The sequence below is a fragment of the Ranitomeya imitator genome, chromosome 7 (assembly GCF_032444005.1).
Source record: "Ranitomeya imitator isolate aRanImi1 chromosome 7, aRanImi1.pri, whole genome shotgun sequence".
Taxonomy (NCBI): domain Eukaryota; kingdom Metazoa; phylum Chordata; class Amphibia; order Anura; family Dendrobatidae; genus Ranitomeya; species Ranitomeya imitator.
In genome coordinates this window covers 218,888,036-218,906,311 of record NC_091288.1, presented here as the reverse complement: position 1 = coordinate 218,906,311, position 18,276 = coordinate 218,888,036, and the positions used below count along the sequence as shown (strand labels likewise).

At 50.3% G+C, this 18,276-nt stretch overlaps 1 protein-coding gene across 2 annotated transcripts in view; it reads right to left on the bottom strand.

Annotated features, from left to right (window-relative positions):
- Positions 1-1,164: 1,164 nt before the first annotated feature.
- Positions 1,165-18,276, bottom strand: part of TNFRSF12A (TNF receptor superfamily member 12A) — a 17,406-nt gene continuing 294 nt past the window's right edge. The window contains exons 2-6 of one of the 2 annotated variants that reach the window (XM_069735024.1): positions 17,349-17,618; positions 9,671-9,772; positions 8,906-9,043; positions 1,734-1,788; positions 1,165-1,544 (exon numbers count right to left, since the gene is read on the bottom strand). In XM_069735024.1, coding sequence (XP_069591125.1) covers positions 1,736-1,788; positions 8,906-9,043; positions 9,671-9,772; positions 17,349-17,424 — 369 coding nt within the window. In that variant the 5' untranslated portion in view covers positions 17,425-17,618 and the 3' untranslated portion in view covers positions 1,165-1,544; positions 1,734-1,735. Of the gene's footprint in view, positions 1,545-1,733; positions 1,789-8,905; positions 9,044-9,670; positions 9,773-17,348; positions 17,663-18,276 lie in introns of those variants that run through there. The other variant, XM_069735023.1, reaches the window with a different exon arrangement.

Here is an 18,276-nt window from a genome sequence, read left to right as displayed (position 1 = left end):
GTATATACGTCCCCCATCCTGGTATATACGTCCCCCATCCTGGTATACATGTCCCCTATCCTCATATATACATGTCCCCTATGCTGGTATATACATGTCCCTATCCTGGTATATACGCCCCCCATCTTGGTATATACGTCCCCCATCCTGGTATATACGTCCCCCATCCTGGTATATACGTCCCCCTTCCTGGTATGTACGTCCCCCATCCTGGTATATACATCCCCCATCCTGGTATATACGTCCCCCATCCTGGTATGCATGTCCCCTATCCTCGTATATACATGTCCCCTATCCTGGTATATACAGTCCCCATCCTTGTTCCCCATCGTATATACATCCCCCATCCTGGTGTATATATATCCCCCATCCTGGTATATATGTCCCCCATCGTATATATGTCCCCCATCCTGGTATATATGTCCCCCATCCTGGTATATATGTCCCCCATCCTGGTATATATGTCCCCCATCGTATATATGTCCCCCATCCTGGTATATATCTTTCCCATTCTGCCGATGTTCTTTAAAACATATAAGAAAATTAACGTTTCTGCTCCCCTTCCCCCGCTTCCACGCTGCATAGTGTCCTCTTCCATAGTCATCGCAGAAGCCGGCATCTGACTTCAACCTGCAAGTGACTGTCCGTCCACATCGGCTGCCGTCCTCTGTTTGGCTGGTACAGTGTATGGCGGTGCAGGGAGCCCGCGGGTCTCTGCTCAGCATGAAAGCTAAATGTGCGCCCTCGCTCGAACTCCCATCCAGCTGAACTATGTGTTGGCGGCCCCCCTCCAGCATGCGCCTGCTCACGGCCAAAGAGGGTGCGTGGTTATGCCGCCCGCCTGTACGTGCCTGCTTTTCTTGACTCGAGCAGCTTTACCAGCCAGTCACATCAACAATAATAAACACAGAATGACACCATCACGGAATCTGCAGACCGAGCTGTTCCCGGACCGCCGGACATACTGACGGATATTATAAAAGCCCCCGATAGAGGTGTCAGCCTGACATGCTGTGACCTCTCTGTCCAGGCTGCTTATCTAGGCCCCGCAGCAGCATGGTCATGCAGGTAATGGCAGACTGACGCTGGTACAGAGGGGCTGCTGTTTTACCATTGGGGGGGGGCTTTATCCATGAAGCTTTATCACACAGATCACTCAGAGGCTGCAAAACAAAAACCACATTTTATTTGGTTCCCCTGCGGCCCTGACCGGGCACATGAGTCCCCAGGCGGGGGCGTCTCCTGATCCTCGGGGCTCTTAACCACTGCTCCGGGTGGAATGTGTTGTGGGTGGCGGCGGGCCGCGATCTGCTGCTCGTTTCTGCACATAGCGGAGTGCGGGACGCAGCGTTAACCCCTCTGCAATTAGCCCTCCATATCCCTTCCAGCGAGCGAGGGTTAAAAATAACGTGACGCTCTGCGTCCAGCGCAGGAAATATATATATATACATATAGATACAGTATATACACCCGCTATACATATATGTATATATACACAGTGAGCAGCATCCTCTGCAGGAGGAGGAACGGACGGCGGCGGTGATCTGGAAAATCAAGAGAAAGTAGAAGTTAGTGACCCCCATCGTCTGCAGAGCATCTCACAGGTTACTGGCCGAAATCTGCAGAGCATCCGGCACGTTCCGTAAAATACCGCAATGTGGTGCACGGAGTCTGTGCAGAGCGTCGCACGCTGCACGTCATTACTGTAATGTCACGTGTGCAGAGCATCTCACCTTCAGTGTATGAGAAGTTCTTCAGCAGAGTGGGCTCCGGTCTCCTCTATGGGGGCTGAGAAGGCAACAGAGGAAAATATTAGAGTCACAGGGTGACTGCAGACAGGATCTTATCATGTATCTCTGTATACAGGGAGCTCCCCCTAGTGGTGACTGCAGACAGGATCTCATCATGTATCTCTATACAGGGAGCTCCCCCTAGTGGTGACTGCAGACAGGATCTCATCATGTATCTCTGTATACAGGGAGCTCCCCCTAGTGGTGGCTGCAGACAGAATCTCATCATGTATCTCTATACAGGGAGCTCCCTCTAGTGGTGACTGCAGACAGGATCTTATCATGTATCTCTGTATACAGGGAGCTCCCCCTAGTGGTGACTGCAGACAGGATCTCATCATGTATCTCTGTATACAGGGAGCTCCCCCTAGTGGTGGCTGCAGACAGGATCTTATCATGTATCTCTGTATACAGGGAGCTCCCCCTAGTGGTGACTGCAGACAGGATCTTATCATGTATCTCTATACAGGGAGCTCCCCCTAGTGGTGACTGCAGACAGGATCTTATCATGTATCTCTGTATACAGGGAGCTCCCCCTAGTGGTGACTGCAGACAGGATCTTATCATGTATCTCTATACAGGGAGCTCCCCCTAGTGGTGACTGCAGACAGGATCTTATCATGTATCTCTGTATACAGGGAGCTCCCCCTAGTGGTGGCTGCAGACAGGATCTTATCATGTTTCTCTGTATACAGGGAGCTCCCCCTAGTGGTGACTGCAGACAGGATCTTATCATGTATCTCTGTATACAGGGAGCTCCCCCTAGTGGTGGCTGCAGACAGAATCTTATCATGTATCTCTGTATACAGGGAGCTCCCCCTAGTGGTGTCTGCAGACAGGATCTTATCATGTATCTCTGTATACAGGGAGCTCCCCCTAGTGGTGGCTGCAGACAGGATCTCATCATGTATCTCTATACAGGGAGCTCCCCCTAGTGGTGACTGCAGACAGGATCTTATCATGTATCTCTATACAGGGAGCTCCCCCTAGTGGTGACTGCAGACAGGATCTTATCATGTATCTCTGTATACAGGGAGCTCCCCCTAGTGGTGGCTGCAGACAGGATCTTATCATGTTTCTCTGTATACAGGGAGCTCCCCCTAGTGGTGACTGCAGACAGGATCTTATCATGTATCTCTGTATACAGGGAGCTCCCCCTAGTGGTGGCTGCAGACAGAATCTTATCATGTTTCTCTGTATACAGGGAGCTCCCCCTAGTGGTGACTGCAGACAGGATCTTATCGTGTATCTCTGTATACAGGGAGCTCCCCCTAGTGGTGTCTGCAGACAGGATCTTATCATGTATCTCTGTATACAGGGAGCTCCCCCTAGTGGTGGCTGCAGACAGGATCTCATCATGTATCTCTATACAGGGAGCTCCCCCTAGTGGTGACTGCAGACAGGATCTTATCATGTATCTCTATACAGGGAGCTCCCCCTAGTGGTGACTGCAGACAGGATCTTATCATGTATCTCTGTATACAGGGAGCTCCCCCTAGTGGTGGCTGCAGACAGGATCTTATCATGTTTCTCTGTATACAGGGAGCTCCCCCTAGTGGTGACTGCAGACAGGATCTTATCATGTATCTCTATACAGGGAGCTCCCCCTAGTGGTGACTGCAGACAGGATCTTATCATGTATCTCTGTATACAGGGAGCTCCCCCTAGTGGTGGCTGCAGACAGGATCTTATCATGTTTCTCTGTATACAGGGAGCTCCCCCTAGTGGTGACTGCAGACAGGATCTTATCATGTATCTCTGTATACAGGGAGCTCCCCCTAGTGGTGGCTGCAGACAGAATCTTATCATGTATCTCTGTATACAGGGAGCTCCCCCTAGTGGTGTCTGCAGACAGGATCTTATCATGTATCTCTGTATACAGGGAGCTCCCCCTAGTGGTGGCTGCAGACAGGATCTTATCATGTATCTCTGTATACAGGGAGCTCCCCCTAGTGGTGGCTGCAGACAGGATCTTATCATGTATCTCTGTATACAGGGAGCTCCCCCTAGTGGTGGCTGCAGACAGAATCTTATCATGTATCTCTGTATACAGGGAGCTCCCCCTAGTGGTGACTGCAGAGAGGATCTTATCATGTATCTCTGTATACAGGGAGCTCCCCCGAGTGGTGGCTGCAGAGAGGATCTTATCATGTATCTCTGTATACGTGGAGCTCCCCCTAGTGGTGGCTGCAGACAGGATCTTATCATGTATCTCTGTATACAGGGAGCTCCCCCTAGTGGTGACTGCAGACAGAATCTTATCATGTATCTCTGTATACAGGGAGCTCCCCCTAGTGGTGGCTGCAGACAGGATCTTATCATGTATCTATGTACACAGGGAGCTCCCCCTAGTGGTGGCTGCAGACAGGACCTTATCATGTATCTCTGTATACAGGAAGCTCCCCCTAGTGGTGACTGCAGACAGGATCTTATCATGTATCTCTGTATACAGGAAGCTCCCCCTAGTGGTGACTGCAGACAGAATCTTATCATGTATCTATGTATACAGGGAGCTCCCCCTAGTGGTGGCTGCAGACAGGATCTTATCATATATCTCTGTATACGTGGAGCTCCCCCTAGTGGTGGCTGCAGACAGGATCTTATCATGTATCTCTGTATACAGGGAGCTCCCCCTAGTGGTGACTGCAGACAGAATCTTATAATGTATCTCTGTATACAGGGAGCTCCCCCTAGTGGTGGCTGCAGACAGGATCTTATCATGTATCTCTGTATACAGGGAGCTCCCCCTAGTGGTGACTGCAGACAGAATCTTATCATGTATCTCTGTATACAGGGAGCTCCCCCTAGTGGTGGCTGCAGACAGGATCTTATCATGTATCTCTGTATACAGGGAGCTCCCCCTAGTGGTGACTGCAGACAAAATCTTATCATGTATCTCTGTATACAGGGAGCTCCCCCTAGTGGTGGCTGCAGACAGGATCTTATCATGTATCTCTGTATACAGGGAGCTCCCCCTAGTGGTGACTGCAGACAGAATCTTATCATGTATCTCTGTATACAGGGAGCTCCCCCTAGTGGTGACTGCAGACAGGATCTTATCATGTATCTCTGTATACAGGGAGCTCCCCCTAGTGGTGACTGCAGACAGAATCTTATCATGTATCTCTGTATACAGGGAGCTCCCCCTAGTGGTGACTGCGGACAGGATCTTATCATGTATCTCTGTATACAGGGAGCTCCCCCTAGTGGTGGCTGCAGACAGGATCTTATGTATCTCTGTATACAGGGAGCTCCCCCTAGTGGTGGCTGCAGACAGGATCTTATCATGTATCTCTGTATACGGGGTGCTCCCCCTAGTGGTGGCTGCAGCCCGGATCTTATCATGTATCTCTGTATACATGGAGCTCCCCCTAGTGGTGACTGCAGACAGGATCTTATCATGTATCTCTGTATACAGGGAGCTCCCCCTAGTGGTGGCTGCAGACAGGATCTTATCATGTATCTCTGTATACAGGGAGCTCCCCCTAGTGGTGGCTGCAGACAGGATCTTATCATGTATCTCTGTATACAGGGAGCTCCCCCTAGTGGTGGCTGCAGACAGGATCTTATCATGTACCTCTGTATACAGGGAGCTCCCCCTAGTGGTGACTGCAGCCCGGATCTTATCATGTATCTCTGTATACATGGAGCTCCCCCTAGTGGTGACTGCAGACAGGATCTTATCATGTATCTCTGTATACAGGGAGCTCCCCCTAGTGGTGGCTGCAGACAGGATCTTATCATGTATCTCTGTATACAGGGAGCTCCCCCTAGTGGTGGCTGCAGACAGGATCTTATCTTGTATCTCTGTATACAGGGAGCTCCCCCTAGTGGTGACTGCAGACAGGATCTTATCACGTACCTCTGTATACAGGGAGCTCCCCCTAGTGGTGACTGCAGACAGGATCTTATCACGTACCTCTGTATACAGGGAGCTCCCCCTAGTGGTGACTGCAGACAGGATCTTATCATGTATCTCTGTATACAGGGAGCTCCCCCTAGTGGTGGCTGCAGACAGGATCTTATCATGTACCTCTGTATACAGGGAGCTCCCACTAGTGGTGGCTGCAGACAGGATCTTATCATGTATCTCTGTATACAGGGAGCTCCCCCTAGTGGTGACTGCAGACAGGATCTTATCATGTACCTCTGTATACAGGGAGCTCCCCCTAGTGGTGACTGCAGACAGGATCTTATCATGTATCCCTGTATACAGGGAGCTCCCCCTAGTGGTGGCTGCAGCCCGGATCTTATCATGTATCTCTGTATACATGGAGCTCCCCCTAGTGGTGACTGCAGACAGGATCTTATCATGTATCTCTGTATACAGGGAGCTCCCCCTAGTGGTGGCTGCAGACAGGATCTTATCATGTACCTCTGTATACAGGGAGCTCCCCCTAATGGTGACTGCAGACAGGATCTTATCATGTATCTCTGTATACAGGGAGCTCCCCCTAGTGGCGGCTGCAGACAGGATCTTATCATGTATCTCTGTATACAGGGAGCTCCCCCTAGTGGTGGCTGCAGACAGGATCTTATCATGTATCTCTGTATACAGGGAGCTCCCCCTAGTGGTGGCTGCAGACAGGATCTTATGTATCTCTGTATACAGGGAGCTCCCCCTAGTGGTGGCTGCAGACAGGATCTTATCATGTATCTCTGTATACAGGGAGCTCCCCCTAGTGGTGGCTGCAGACAGGATCTTATCATGTATCTCTGTATATGGGGTGCTCCCCCTAGTGGTGGCTGCAGCCCGGATCTTATCATGTATCTCTGTATACATGGAGCTCCCCCTAGTGGTGACTGCAGACAGGATCTTATCATGTATCTCTGTATACAGGGAGCTCCCCCTAGTGGTGGCTGCAGACAGAATCTTATCATGTATCTCTGTATACAGGGAGCTCCCCCTAGTGGTGACTGCAGAGAGGATCTTATCATGTATCTCTGTATACAGGGAGCTCCCCCTAGTGGTGGCTGCAGACAGGATCTTATCATGTATCTCTGTATACAGGGAGCTCCCCCTAGTGGTGGCTGCAGACAGGATCTTATCATGTATCTCTGTATACAGGGAGCTCCCCCTAGTGGTGGCTGCAGACAGAATCTTATCATGTATCTCTGTATACAGGGAGCTCCCCCTAGTGGTGACTGCAGAGAGGATCTTATCATGTATCTCTGTATACAGGGAGCTCCCCCTAGTGGTGGCTGCAGAGAGGATCTTATCATGTATCTCTGTATACGTGGAGCTCCCCCTAGTGGTGGCTGCAGACAGGATCTTATCATGTATCTCTGTATACAGGGAGCTCCCCCTAGTGGTGGCTGCAGACAGGATCTTATCATGTATCTCTGTATACGGGGTGCTCCCCCTAGTGGTGGCTGCAGCCCGGATCTTATCATGTATCTCTGTATACATGGAGCTCCCCCTAGTGGTGACTGCAGACAGGATCTTATCATGTATCTCTGTATACAGGGAGCTCCCCCTAGTGGTGGCTGCAGACAGGATCTTATCAAGGGAGCTCCCCCTAGTGGTGGCTGCAGACAGGATCTTATCATGTATCTCTGTATACAGGGAGCTCCCCCTAGTGGTGGCTGCAGACAGGATCTTATCACGTACCTCTGTATACAGGGAGCTCCCCCTAGTGGTGACTGCAGACAGGATCTTATCATGTACCTCTGTATACAGGGAGCTCCCCCTAGTGGTGACTGCAGACAGGATCTTATCATGTATCTCTGTATACAGGGAGCTCCCCCTAGTGGTGGCTGCAGACAGGATCTTATCATGTACCTCTGTATACAGGGAGCTCTCCCTAGTGGTGACTGCAGACAGGATCTTATCATGTACCTCTGTATACAGGGAGCTCCCCCTAGTGGTGACTGCAGACAGGATCTTATCATGTATCTCTGTATACAGGGAGCTCCCCCTAGTGGTGGCTGCAGCCCGGATCTTATCATGTATCTCTGTATACATGGAGCTCCCCCTAGTGGTGACTGCAGACAGGATCTTATCATGTATCTCTGTATACAGGGAGCTCCCCCTAGTGGTGACTGCAGACAGAATCTTATCATGTATCTCTGTATACAGGGAGCTCCCCCTAGTGGTGGCTGCAGACAGGATCTTATCATGTACCTCTGTATACAGGGAGCTCCCCCTAATGGCGACTGCAGACAGGATCTTATCATGTACCTCTGTATACAGGGAGCTCCCCCTAGTGGTGGCTGCAGACAGGATCTTATCATGTACCTCTGTATACAGGGAGCTCCCCCTAGTGGTGGCTGCAGACAGGATCTTATGTATCTCTGTATACAGGGAGCTCCCCCTAGTGGTGGCTGCAGACAGGATCTTATCATGTATCTCTGTATACAGGGAGCTCCCCCTAGTGGTGGCTGCAGACAGGATCTTATCATGTATCTCTGTATACAGGGAGCTCCCCCTAGTGGTGGCTGCAGACAGGATCTTATCATGTATCTCTGTATACAGGGAGCTCCCCCTAGTGGTGGCTGCAGACAGGATCTTATCATGTATCTCTGTATACAGGGAGCTCCCCCTAGTGGCGGCTGCAGACAGGATCTTATCATGTATTTCTGTATACAGGGAGCTCCCCCTAGTGGTGACTGCAGACAGGATCTTATCATGTATTTTTGTATACAGGGAGCTCCCCCTAGTGGTGGCTGCAGACAGGATCTTATCATGTATCTCTGTATACAGGGAGCTCCCCCTAGTGGTGACTGCAGACAGGATCTTATCATGTATCTCTGTATACAGGGAGCTCCCCCTAGTGGCGGCTGCAGACAGGATCTTATCATGTATTTCTGTATACAGGGAGCTCCCCCTAGTGGTGACTGCAGACAGGATCTTATCATGTATTTTTGTATACAGGGAGCTCCCCCTAGTGGTGGCTGCAGACAGGATCTTATCATGTATCTTTGTATACAGGGAGCTCCCCCTAGTGGTGGCTGGAGATTTGGCACTGTGTGATATATTATGAAACAGACCAGTGCACAATGTTGGATCTTATAGTGAGGTTTTGCAGGGATTTTACACGTCTGTTCCATGTATCTAGGATTATTATGTGGGACACTATCTCCTGACTTGAGGTATCTCACTTTTTGATACTCACTGGTGAATTTCTTTTTAGGCCGACATCGCACCAGGTAAATAGCGAGACCGAGAACGAGGGTAGCGAAAAAGACCGAGACGGCGGTGACGCTAATAACCATCAGCCACGGGAAGTCGCCCAACTTATCGGAGTCTTCACCTGATGGAAATGATATAAATATATCAGCCGTCTCTCAGTATCAAGGTCAGCGCTCTCGCAGTATCTCAGCCGTCTCTCAGTATCACACTCAGTATCTCAGCCGTCTCTCAGTATCAAGGTCAGCGCTCTCGCAGTATCTCAGCCGTCTCTCAGTATCACGGTCAGCGTTCTCGCAGTATCTCAGCCGTCTATCAGTATCACGGTCAGCGTTCTCGCAGTATCTCAGCCGTCTCTCATTATCACGGTCAGCGCTCTCGCAGTATCTCAGCCTTCTCTCGGTATCACAGTCAGTATCTCAGCCGTCTCTCAGTATCACGGTCAGCGCTCTCGCAGTATCTCAGCCGTCTATCAGTATCACGGTCAGCGTTCTCGCAGTATCTCAGCCTTCTCTCGGTATCACAGTCAGTATCTCAGCAGTGTCTCAGTATCACGGTCAGCGCTCTCGCAGTATCTCAGCCGTCTCTCAGTATCACGGTCAGCGCTCTCGCAGTATCTCAGCCGTCTATCAGTATCACGGTCAGCGTTCTCGCAGTATCTCAGCCTTCTCTCGGTATCACAGTCAGTATCTCAGCCGTCTCTCAGTATCACGGTCAGCGCTCTCGCAGTATCTCAGCCTTCGTCTCTCACATTTCTGGCAGAAGTCGTCCTTGCTGGACGTGTCGCAGATTTTGCAGTCTTTGCATTTGCCGAGGTCGTTGCTCCACTGCATCCCGGGAGCGCAGCCGTGACCTGGAGAGAGAGCGGTGACATCATCAGTGTGCGACACCGAACACGGGGAGACATGGGGTCCAACGACCAGGGGCCACCGCGGCCATGGAGGCTGCTGTATCATAAACACTGTGCGATGCTCTGCAGCCTGTGTATATACGGAGACACTGTGTGATGCTCTGCAGCCTCTGTATATATGAGGACACTGTGTGATGCTCTGCAGCCTCTGTATATATGAGGACACTGTGCGATGCTCTGCAGCCTTTGAATATATGGGGACACTGTGCGATGCTCTGCAGCCTCTGAATATATGGAGACACTGTGCGTTGCTCTGCAGCCTCTGTATATATGAGGACACTGTGCGATGCTCTGCAACCTCTGTATATATGGAGACACTGTGCGATGCTCTGCAGCCTGTGTATATACGGAGACACTGTGTGATGCTCTGCAGCCTCTGTATATATGAGGACACTGTGCAATGCTCTGCAGCCTCTGTATATATGAGGACACTGTGCGATGCTCTGCAGCCTCTGTATATACGGAGACACTGTGCGATGCTCTGCAGCCTCTGTATATATGAGGACACTGTACGATGCTCTGCGGCCTCTGTATATATGAGGACACTGTGCGATGCTCTGCAGCCTCTATATATGGAGACACTGTGCGATGCTCTGCAGCCCCTGTATATATGAGGACACTGTGCGATGCTCTGCAGCCTCTGTATATATGGAGACACTGTGCGATGCTCTGCAGCCTCTGTATATATGGAGACACTGTGCGATGCTCTGCAACCTCTGTATATATGAAGACACTGCGATGCTCTGCAGCCTCTGCATATACGGAGACACTGTGCGATGCTCTGCAGCCTCTGTATATACGGAGACACTGTGCGATGCTCTGCAGCCTCTGTATATATGAGGACACTGTACGATGCTCTGCGGCCTCTGTATATATGAGGACACTGTGCGATGCTCTGCAGCCTCTATATATGGAGACACTGTGCGATGCTCTGCAGCCCCTGTATATATGAGGACACTGTGCGATGCTCTGCAGCCTCTGTATATATGGAGACACTGTGCGATGCTCTGCAGCCTCTGTATATATGGAGACACTGTGCGATGCTCTGCAACCTCTGTATATATGAAGACACTGCGATGCTCTGCAGCCTCTGCATATACGGAGACACTGTGCGATGCTCTGCAGCCTCTGTATATACGGAGACACTGTGTGATGCTCTGCAGTCTCTGTATTTATGAGGACACCGTGCGATGCTCTGCAGCCTCTGTGTATATGGAGACACTGTGCGATGCTCTGCAACCTATGTATATATGAGGACACTGTGCGATGCTCTGCAGCCTCTGTATATATGAGGACACTGTGCGATGCTCTGCAGCCTCTGTATATATGAGGACACTGCGATGCTCTGCAGCCTCTGTATATATGGAGACACTGTGCGATGCTCTGCAACCTCTGTATATATGGAGACACTGTGCAATGCTCTGCAACCTCTGTATATATGAGGACACTGTGCAATGCTCTGCAACCTCTGTATATATGAGGACACTGTGCGATGCTCTGCAGCCTCTGTATATATGAGGACACTGTGCGATGCTCTGCAGCCTCTGTATATATGAGGACACTGTGCGATGCTCTGCAACCTCTGTATATATGAGGACACTGTGCAATGCTCTGCAACCTCTGTATATATGAGGACACTGTGCAATGCTCTGCAACCTCTGTATATATGAGGACACTGTGCGATGCTCTGCAACCTCTGTATATATGACCTCTGTATATATGAGGACACTGTGCAATGCTCTGCAACCTCTGTATATATGAGGACACTGTGCAATGCTCTGCAACCTCTGTATATATGAGGACACTGTGCAATGCTCTGCAACCTCTGTATATATGAGGACACTGTGCGATGCTCTGCAACCTCTGTATATATGACCTCTGTATATATGAGGACACTGTGCAATGCTCTGCAACCTCTGTATATATGAGGACACTGTGCGATGCTCTGCAGCCTCTGTATATATGAGGACACTGTGCGATGCTCTGCAGCCTCTGTATATATGAGGACACTGTGCGATGCTCTGCAGCCTCTGTATATATGAGGACACTGTGCGATGCTCTGCAGCCTCTGTATATATGAGGACACTGTGTGATGCTCTGCAACCTCTGTATATATGAGGACACTGTGCGATGCTCTGCAGCCTCTGTATATATGAGGACACTGTGCGATGCTCTGCAGCCTCTATATATGGAGACACTGTGCGATGCTCTGCAACCTCTGTATATATGAGGACACTGTGCGATGCTCTGCAGCCTCTGTATCTATGAGGACACTGTGCGATGCTCTGCAACCTCTGTATATATGAGGACACTGTGCGATGCTCTGCAGCCTCTGTATATATGAGGACACTGTGCGATGCTCTGCAACCTCTGTATATATGAGGACACTGTGCGATGCTCTGCAGCCTCTGTATATATGAGGACACTGTGCGATGCTCTGCAACCTCTGTATATATGAGGACACTGTGCGATGCTCTGCAGCCTCTGTATATATGAGGACACTGTGCGATGCTCTGCAGCCTCTGTATATATGAGGACACTGTGTGATGCTCTGCAACCTCTGTATATATGAGGACACTGTGCGATACTCTGCAGCCTCTGTATATATATGAGGACACTGTGCGATGCTCTGCAGCCTCTGAATATATGGAAACACTGTGCACAGTCATTACATCAGTGTCACTGGCATTGTTAATATTGTTACTGGTATTGTTACTGGTATTGTCAGGAAATACGAATAAGTTCTGATTACTTCAATTACACATACAGAGCTCTCAGCTGCAGTTTCCTCTGCCTGCCAGCAAAGGCTGGAATTCTAAGCCACTCGTCCTCCCTCCTCCCTGTTATGGAGCTGTAATGGAGACCAGCGTGCCAGCAACAAACTGAGGAATTTTTATGGCTCTGTGCTGAGAAAGCCAGTCTTCCATCTAAACCCCTCATCCCCCCCTCCTGCCTGATACCAGCTAGAACTGGTACAGCAACCTCCATTCTTGAAAAGTTATGGATACTGGCACCGATCCGGGCTAGAGATATAAAGATTATATATTCCAGATATCCATCGAGACATCTATAGCTCACTGAAATCGCTAGGAGCTAAACCCAACGAAATGCAAGGAACGGATTTCTCCATCAGCGGGTCATATATCTATACCGTGTTTATAGTTAAAAGATCCCCCTGATGTGGTGAACATCCTGATCATTGTGTAATTCTTCTACGAGGTTCATACAGCGAGTTATGTATAGAAATGGCTTGTCATAACTCTAAGAATGGGGGAGTATTCAGCCTCTGAGTGAGGTCACCACAGGGGGAGTGCCTTGGTTTTAGGCTGGGAGGTAAGTGAGTGAGGCATCGGTCTTCACTAGTCTTTTGTCCCGGGTCTAGCTGTGAGACCCCTCTGTAATGCATCTTGATGTATGCCCATCCCCCACAGCACACGGTCAGCCATGAGATGAAATGACATGACGAACTGTAAGTGTTTTTCAACTTTAGTCCCATTTTATTTGTAATTGTACTGTACATATGATAATTGTCTTCTTTATAATATTTTTTTTTATTCTTCTGTAAACGCTGCCTACCTTTTTGGAGTAAAATATATAAAATTACTACTTGTCTCTCCTTGCTCTATAATGTATGGCCACATCCTCTGAAGTGAATTACACTACTAATTTGGGTTGGCTCCGGACTCCGGATTTGTCCTGTGCGTTTGAGAGGCTTTGTAGCGACTGGCGGCATTGATAATTATTGTTCCCGCCTGAGTGGGAGTAGTTATATCGCCCTCGCTGCAGTGAGCCCAATAGCCAGTACATAGCAGGCAGCCTTTCTGGCGACTAATTACCCTAGGTGCAGTACCTAATCTGACCTGAGGGTAAGGAGGGGTGCCAGAGAGCTGCAAATATAACCCAGAACTGGAAAGTGGGATATAGATAAATCTCCTTGAGAAAGAACCAGGGGCAACCAAACTACCCCGGTTCATGACAAATTGGTGTGAGCGGTGGGGATGATACAGGAATCCTCCCCGTGAACCGTGATAGGTATTGTTACTATTTATCACTTACTGCAGGATTCGTTCATTTTGTCTTTTTCTTAGGTTATAAATATGTGAGTGATTGTGAGGTGACCCCTCCTGCGACCTCTGCCCTCTGGGGGGTGACCCCTCCTGTGACCTCTGCCCTCTGGGGGTGACCCCTCCTGCGACCTCTGCCCTCTGGGGGTGACCCCTCCTGCGACCTCTGCCCTCTGGGGGTGACCCCTCCTGTGACCTCTGCCCTCTGGGGGTGACCCCTCCTGCGACCTCTGCCCTCTGGGGGGGTCACCCCTCCTGTGACCTCTGCCCTCTGGTAGGTGACCCCTCCTGCGACCTCTGCCCTCTGGGGGTGACCCCTCCTGCGACCTCTGCCCTCTGGGGGGTGACCCCTCCTGTGACCTCTGCCCTCTGGGGGGTGACCCCTCCTGCAACCTCTGCCCTCTGGGGGTGACCCCTCCTGTGACCTCTGCCCTCTGGGGGGTGACCCCTCCTGTGACCTCTGCCCTCTGGGGGTGACCCCTCCTGTGACCTCTGCCCTCTGGGGGTGACCCCTCCTGTGACCTCTGCCCTCTGGGGGTGACCCTCCTGTGACCTCTGCCCTCTGGGGGGGTCACCCCTCCTGTGACCTCTGCCCTCTGGTAGGTGACCCCTCCTGCGACCTCTGCCCTCTGGGGGTGACCCCTCCTGCAACCTCTGCCCTCTGGGGGTGACCCCTCCTGTGACCTCTGCCCTCTGGGGGTGACCCCTCCTGTGACCTCTTCCCTCTGGGGGGTGACCCCTCCTGCGACCTCTTCCCTCTGGGGGGTGAGGGGCGCAGTGTGGCCCCCAGGGCTCCGGCTCTCTCACTCATACACCGGTGACTCACAGCTCAGACTGAAGTCAGGACCTAAAGTGGGCGGCGAGTCCAGGGGAGAATAGAGACCCCTCATGTACCGGGACCCCGACACACCACAGGACACAATACTCCGGTCACACCCGGCGCTGAACCCCGGAGCCGGCGATTACCGCTGTGTGTGCACCGGGCAGATCCTGCAACTATAAAAAGCCGGAGACCACGTGACCGGTCTGGTCAGGAAAGTACAGAGGGCGCCTGCGCCTTTAAGAATCTATTAAAAGTAACATTCCTTTGGGTATAACATCATCATAGCGTCCTGGCCAATCAGGAGAGACCGGGGGCGGGACTCCCACAGGCAAGAGAACGTGTCCATTCATAAAACAACATTGCTGGATATAATCTCACCCCTGTACTTTCCCCTGCAGCACCTCTCACATGTGGTGTTACATAGGACTGCAGGTGACATCTACTACATTATCTGTACTCAGAGAGTGATCACTGTGTTATCTGTGGTGTTACATAGGACTGCAGGTGACGTCTACTACATTATCTGTACTCAGAGAGTTATCACTGTGTTATCTGTGGTGTTACATAGGACTGCAGGTGACATCTACTACATTATCTGTACTCAGAGAGTGATCACTGTGTTATCTGTGGTGTTACATAGGACTGCAGGTGACATCTACTACATTATCTGTTCTCAGAGCGTTATCACTGTTATCTGTGGTGTTACATAGGACTGCAGGTGACATCTACTACATTATCTGTACTCAGAGAGTGATCACTGTGTTATCTGTGGTGTTACATAGGACTGCAGGTGACATCTACTACATTATCTGCACTCAGAGAGTTATCACTGTGTTATCTGTGGTGTTACATAGGACTGCAGGTGACGTCTACTACATTATCTGTACTCAGAGAGTTATCACTGTGTTATCTGTGGTGTTACATAGGACTGCAGGTGACATCTAGTACATTATCTGCACTCAGAGAGTGATCACTGTGTTATCTGTGGTGTTACATAGGACTGCAGGTGACATCTCCTACACTCTCTGTTCTCAGAGCGTTATCACTGTTATCTGTGGTGTTACATAGGACTGCAGGTGACATCTACTACATTATCTGTACTCAGAGAGTGATCACTGTGTTATCTGTGGTGTTACATAGGACTGCAGGTGACATCTAGTACATTATCTGCACTCAGAGAGTTATCACTGTGTTATCTGTGGTGTTACATAGGACTGCAGGTGACATCTACTACATTATCTGTACTCAGAGAGTGATCACTGTGTTATCTGTGGTGTTACATAGGACTGCAGGTGACATCTACTACATTATCTGTACTCATAGAGTTATCACTGTGTTATCTGTGGTGTTACATAGGACTGCAGGTGACATCTAGTACATTATCTGCACTCAGAGAGTTATCACTGTGTTATCTGTGGTGTTACATAGGACTGCAGGTGACATCTACTACATTATCTGTACTCAGAGAGTGATCACTGTGTTATCTGTGGTGTTACATAGGACTGCAGGTGACATCTACTACATTATCTGTACTCAGAGAGTGATCACTGTGTTATCTGTGGTGTTACATAGGACTGCAGGTGACATCTACTACATTATCTGTACTCAGAGAGTGATCACTGTGTTATCTGTGGTGTTACATAGGACTGCAGGTGACATCTACTACATTATCTGTACTCAGAGAGTGATCACTGTGTTATCTGTGGTGTTACATAGGACTGCAGGTGACATCTACTACATTATCTGTACTCAGAGAGTGATCACTGTGTTATCTGTGGTGTTACATAGGACTGCAGGTGACATCTACTACATTATCTGTACTTATAGAGTTATCACTGTGTTATCTGTGGTGTTACATAGGACTGCAGGTGACATCTACTACATTATCTGCACTCAGAGAGTTATCACTGTGTTATCTGTGGTGTTACATAGGACTGCAGGTGACATCTACTACATTATCTGCACTCAGAGAGTGATCACTGTGTTATCTGTGGTGTTACATAGGACTGCAGGTGACATCTACTACATTATCTGTACTCAGAGAGTGATCACTGTGTTATCTGTGGTGTTACATAGGACTGCAGGTGACATCTACTACATTATCTGTACTCAGAGAGTGATCACTGTGTTATCTGTGGTGCTACATAGGACTGCAGGTGACATCTACTACATTATATGTGGTGTTACATAGGACTGCAGGTGACTTTCCCAGATACTTCTCTCTATAATTAAGATCACGTTTCTCCCGTCAGGATATAGAATATTCGCCCCAGTTACTATGTGCCCCCTCCTCTGACTTGCCCCCCCTCCCCTGAGTCACCCCCCCAGTTACTATGTGCCCCCCTCCCCCGCTGGTGTTGCGACATTCTGCACTTTCCCTCTTTGATACTTTGTTGCCATTTCCTGATGCTGAGGTTCCCGTCTGTGACATGGGGCTGCGTCTGTGACATGGGGCTGCGTCTGTGACATGGGGCTGCACACATTACGGCCCGTCCGTCACTGCCCTTTCCGCCCACATGTTAGATTGTCAGCTCTGTGGATCCTCACTCTCATCATCAATAGTTGTAGTCATTATGGTAAGTCGCTACAGAGCACGTTGGTGCCATATGTGCAGATCCCGCCGCCTCCTCACCTGTGGATTCTCCATTGCTCATCTCCAGCAGAAGCAGAACAAGCAGCGGCTGCAGCCGGAGGCAGAGTCCCCTCATCCTGTGTGGCTTCTCCGCCTGGTGCCCCCTGTGCCGCCGGTGGTCCGCGCTCTGCCGCTCACTCGCCACGTGTAGAGATGGGCGACCCCGTACCGCTGCCAGCGATCCTCAATCCCTCACTTTCTTCTCAGGAATGAATGAGTCACTTTCCTAAGTCCTGGCACAAACCGCTCTGTCTGCCGGTCTCTGGCTGTCTGGAAGAATGAGTGAGTCACTGCGAGACCCCCCCTGTCTCTTTACCCCCCCTGTCTCTTTACCCCCCCTGTCTCTTTACCCCCCCTGTCTCTTTACCCCCCTGTCTCTTTACCCCTCTGTCTCTTTACCCCCCCTGTCTCTTTACCCCCCTGTCTCTTTACCCCCCCTGTCTCTTTACCCCCCCTGTCTCTTTACCCCCCCTGTCTCTTTACCCCTCTGTCTCTTTACCCCCCCTGTCTCTTTACCCCCCTGTCTCTTTACCCCCCCTGTCTCTTTACCCCCCTGTCTCTTTACCCCCCCTGTCTCTTTACCCCCCCTGTCTCTTTACCCCCCCTGTCTCTTTACCCCCCTGTCTCTTTACCCCCCTGTCTCTTTACCCCCCTGTCTCTTTACCCCCCTGTCTCTTTACCCCTCTGTCTCTTTACCCCCCCTGTCTCTTTACCCCCTCTGTCTCTTTACCCCCCTGTCTCTTTACCCCCCCTGTCTCTTTACCCCCCTGTCTCTTTACCCCCCTGTCTCTTTACCCCTCTGTCTCTTTACCCCCCCTGTCTCTTTACCCCCTCTGTCTCTTTACCCCCCTGTCTCTCTACCCCCCCCTGTCTCTTTACCCCCCTGTCTCTCTACCCCCCCTGTCTCTTTACCCCCCTGTCTCTTTAC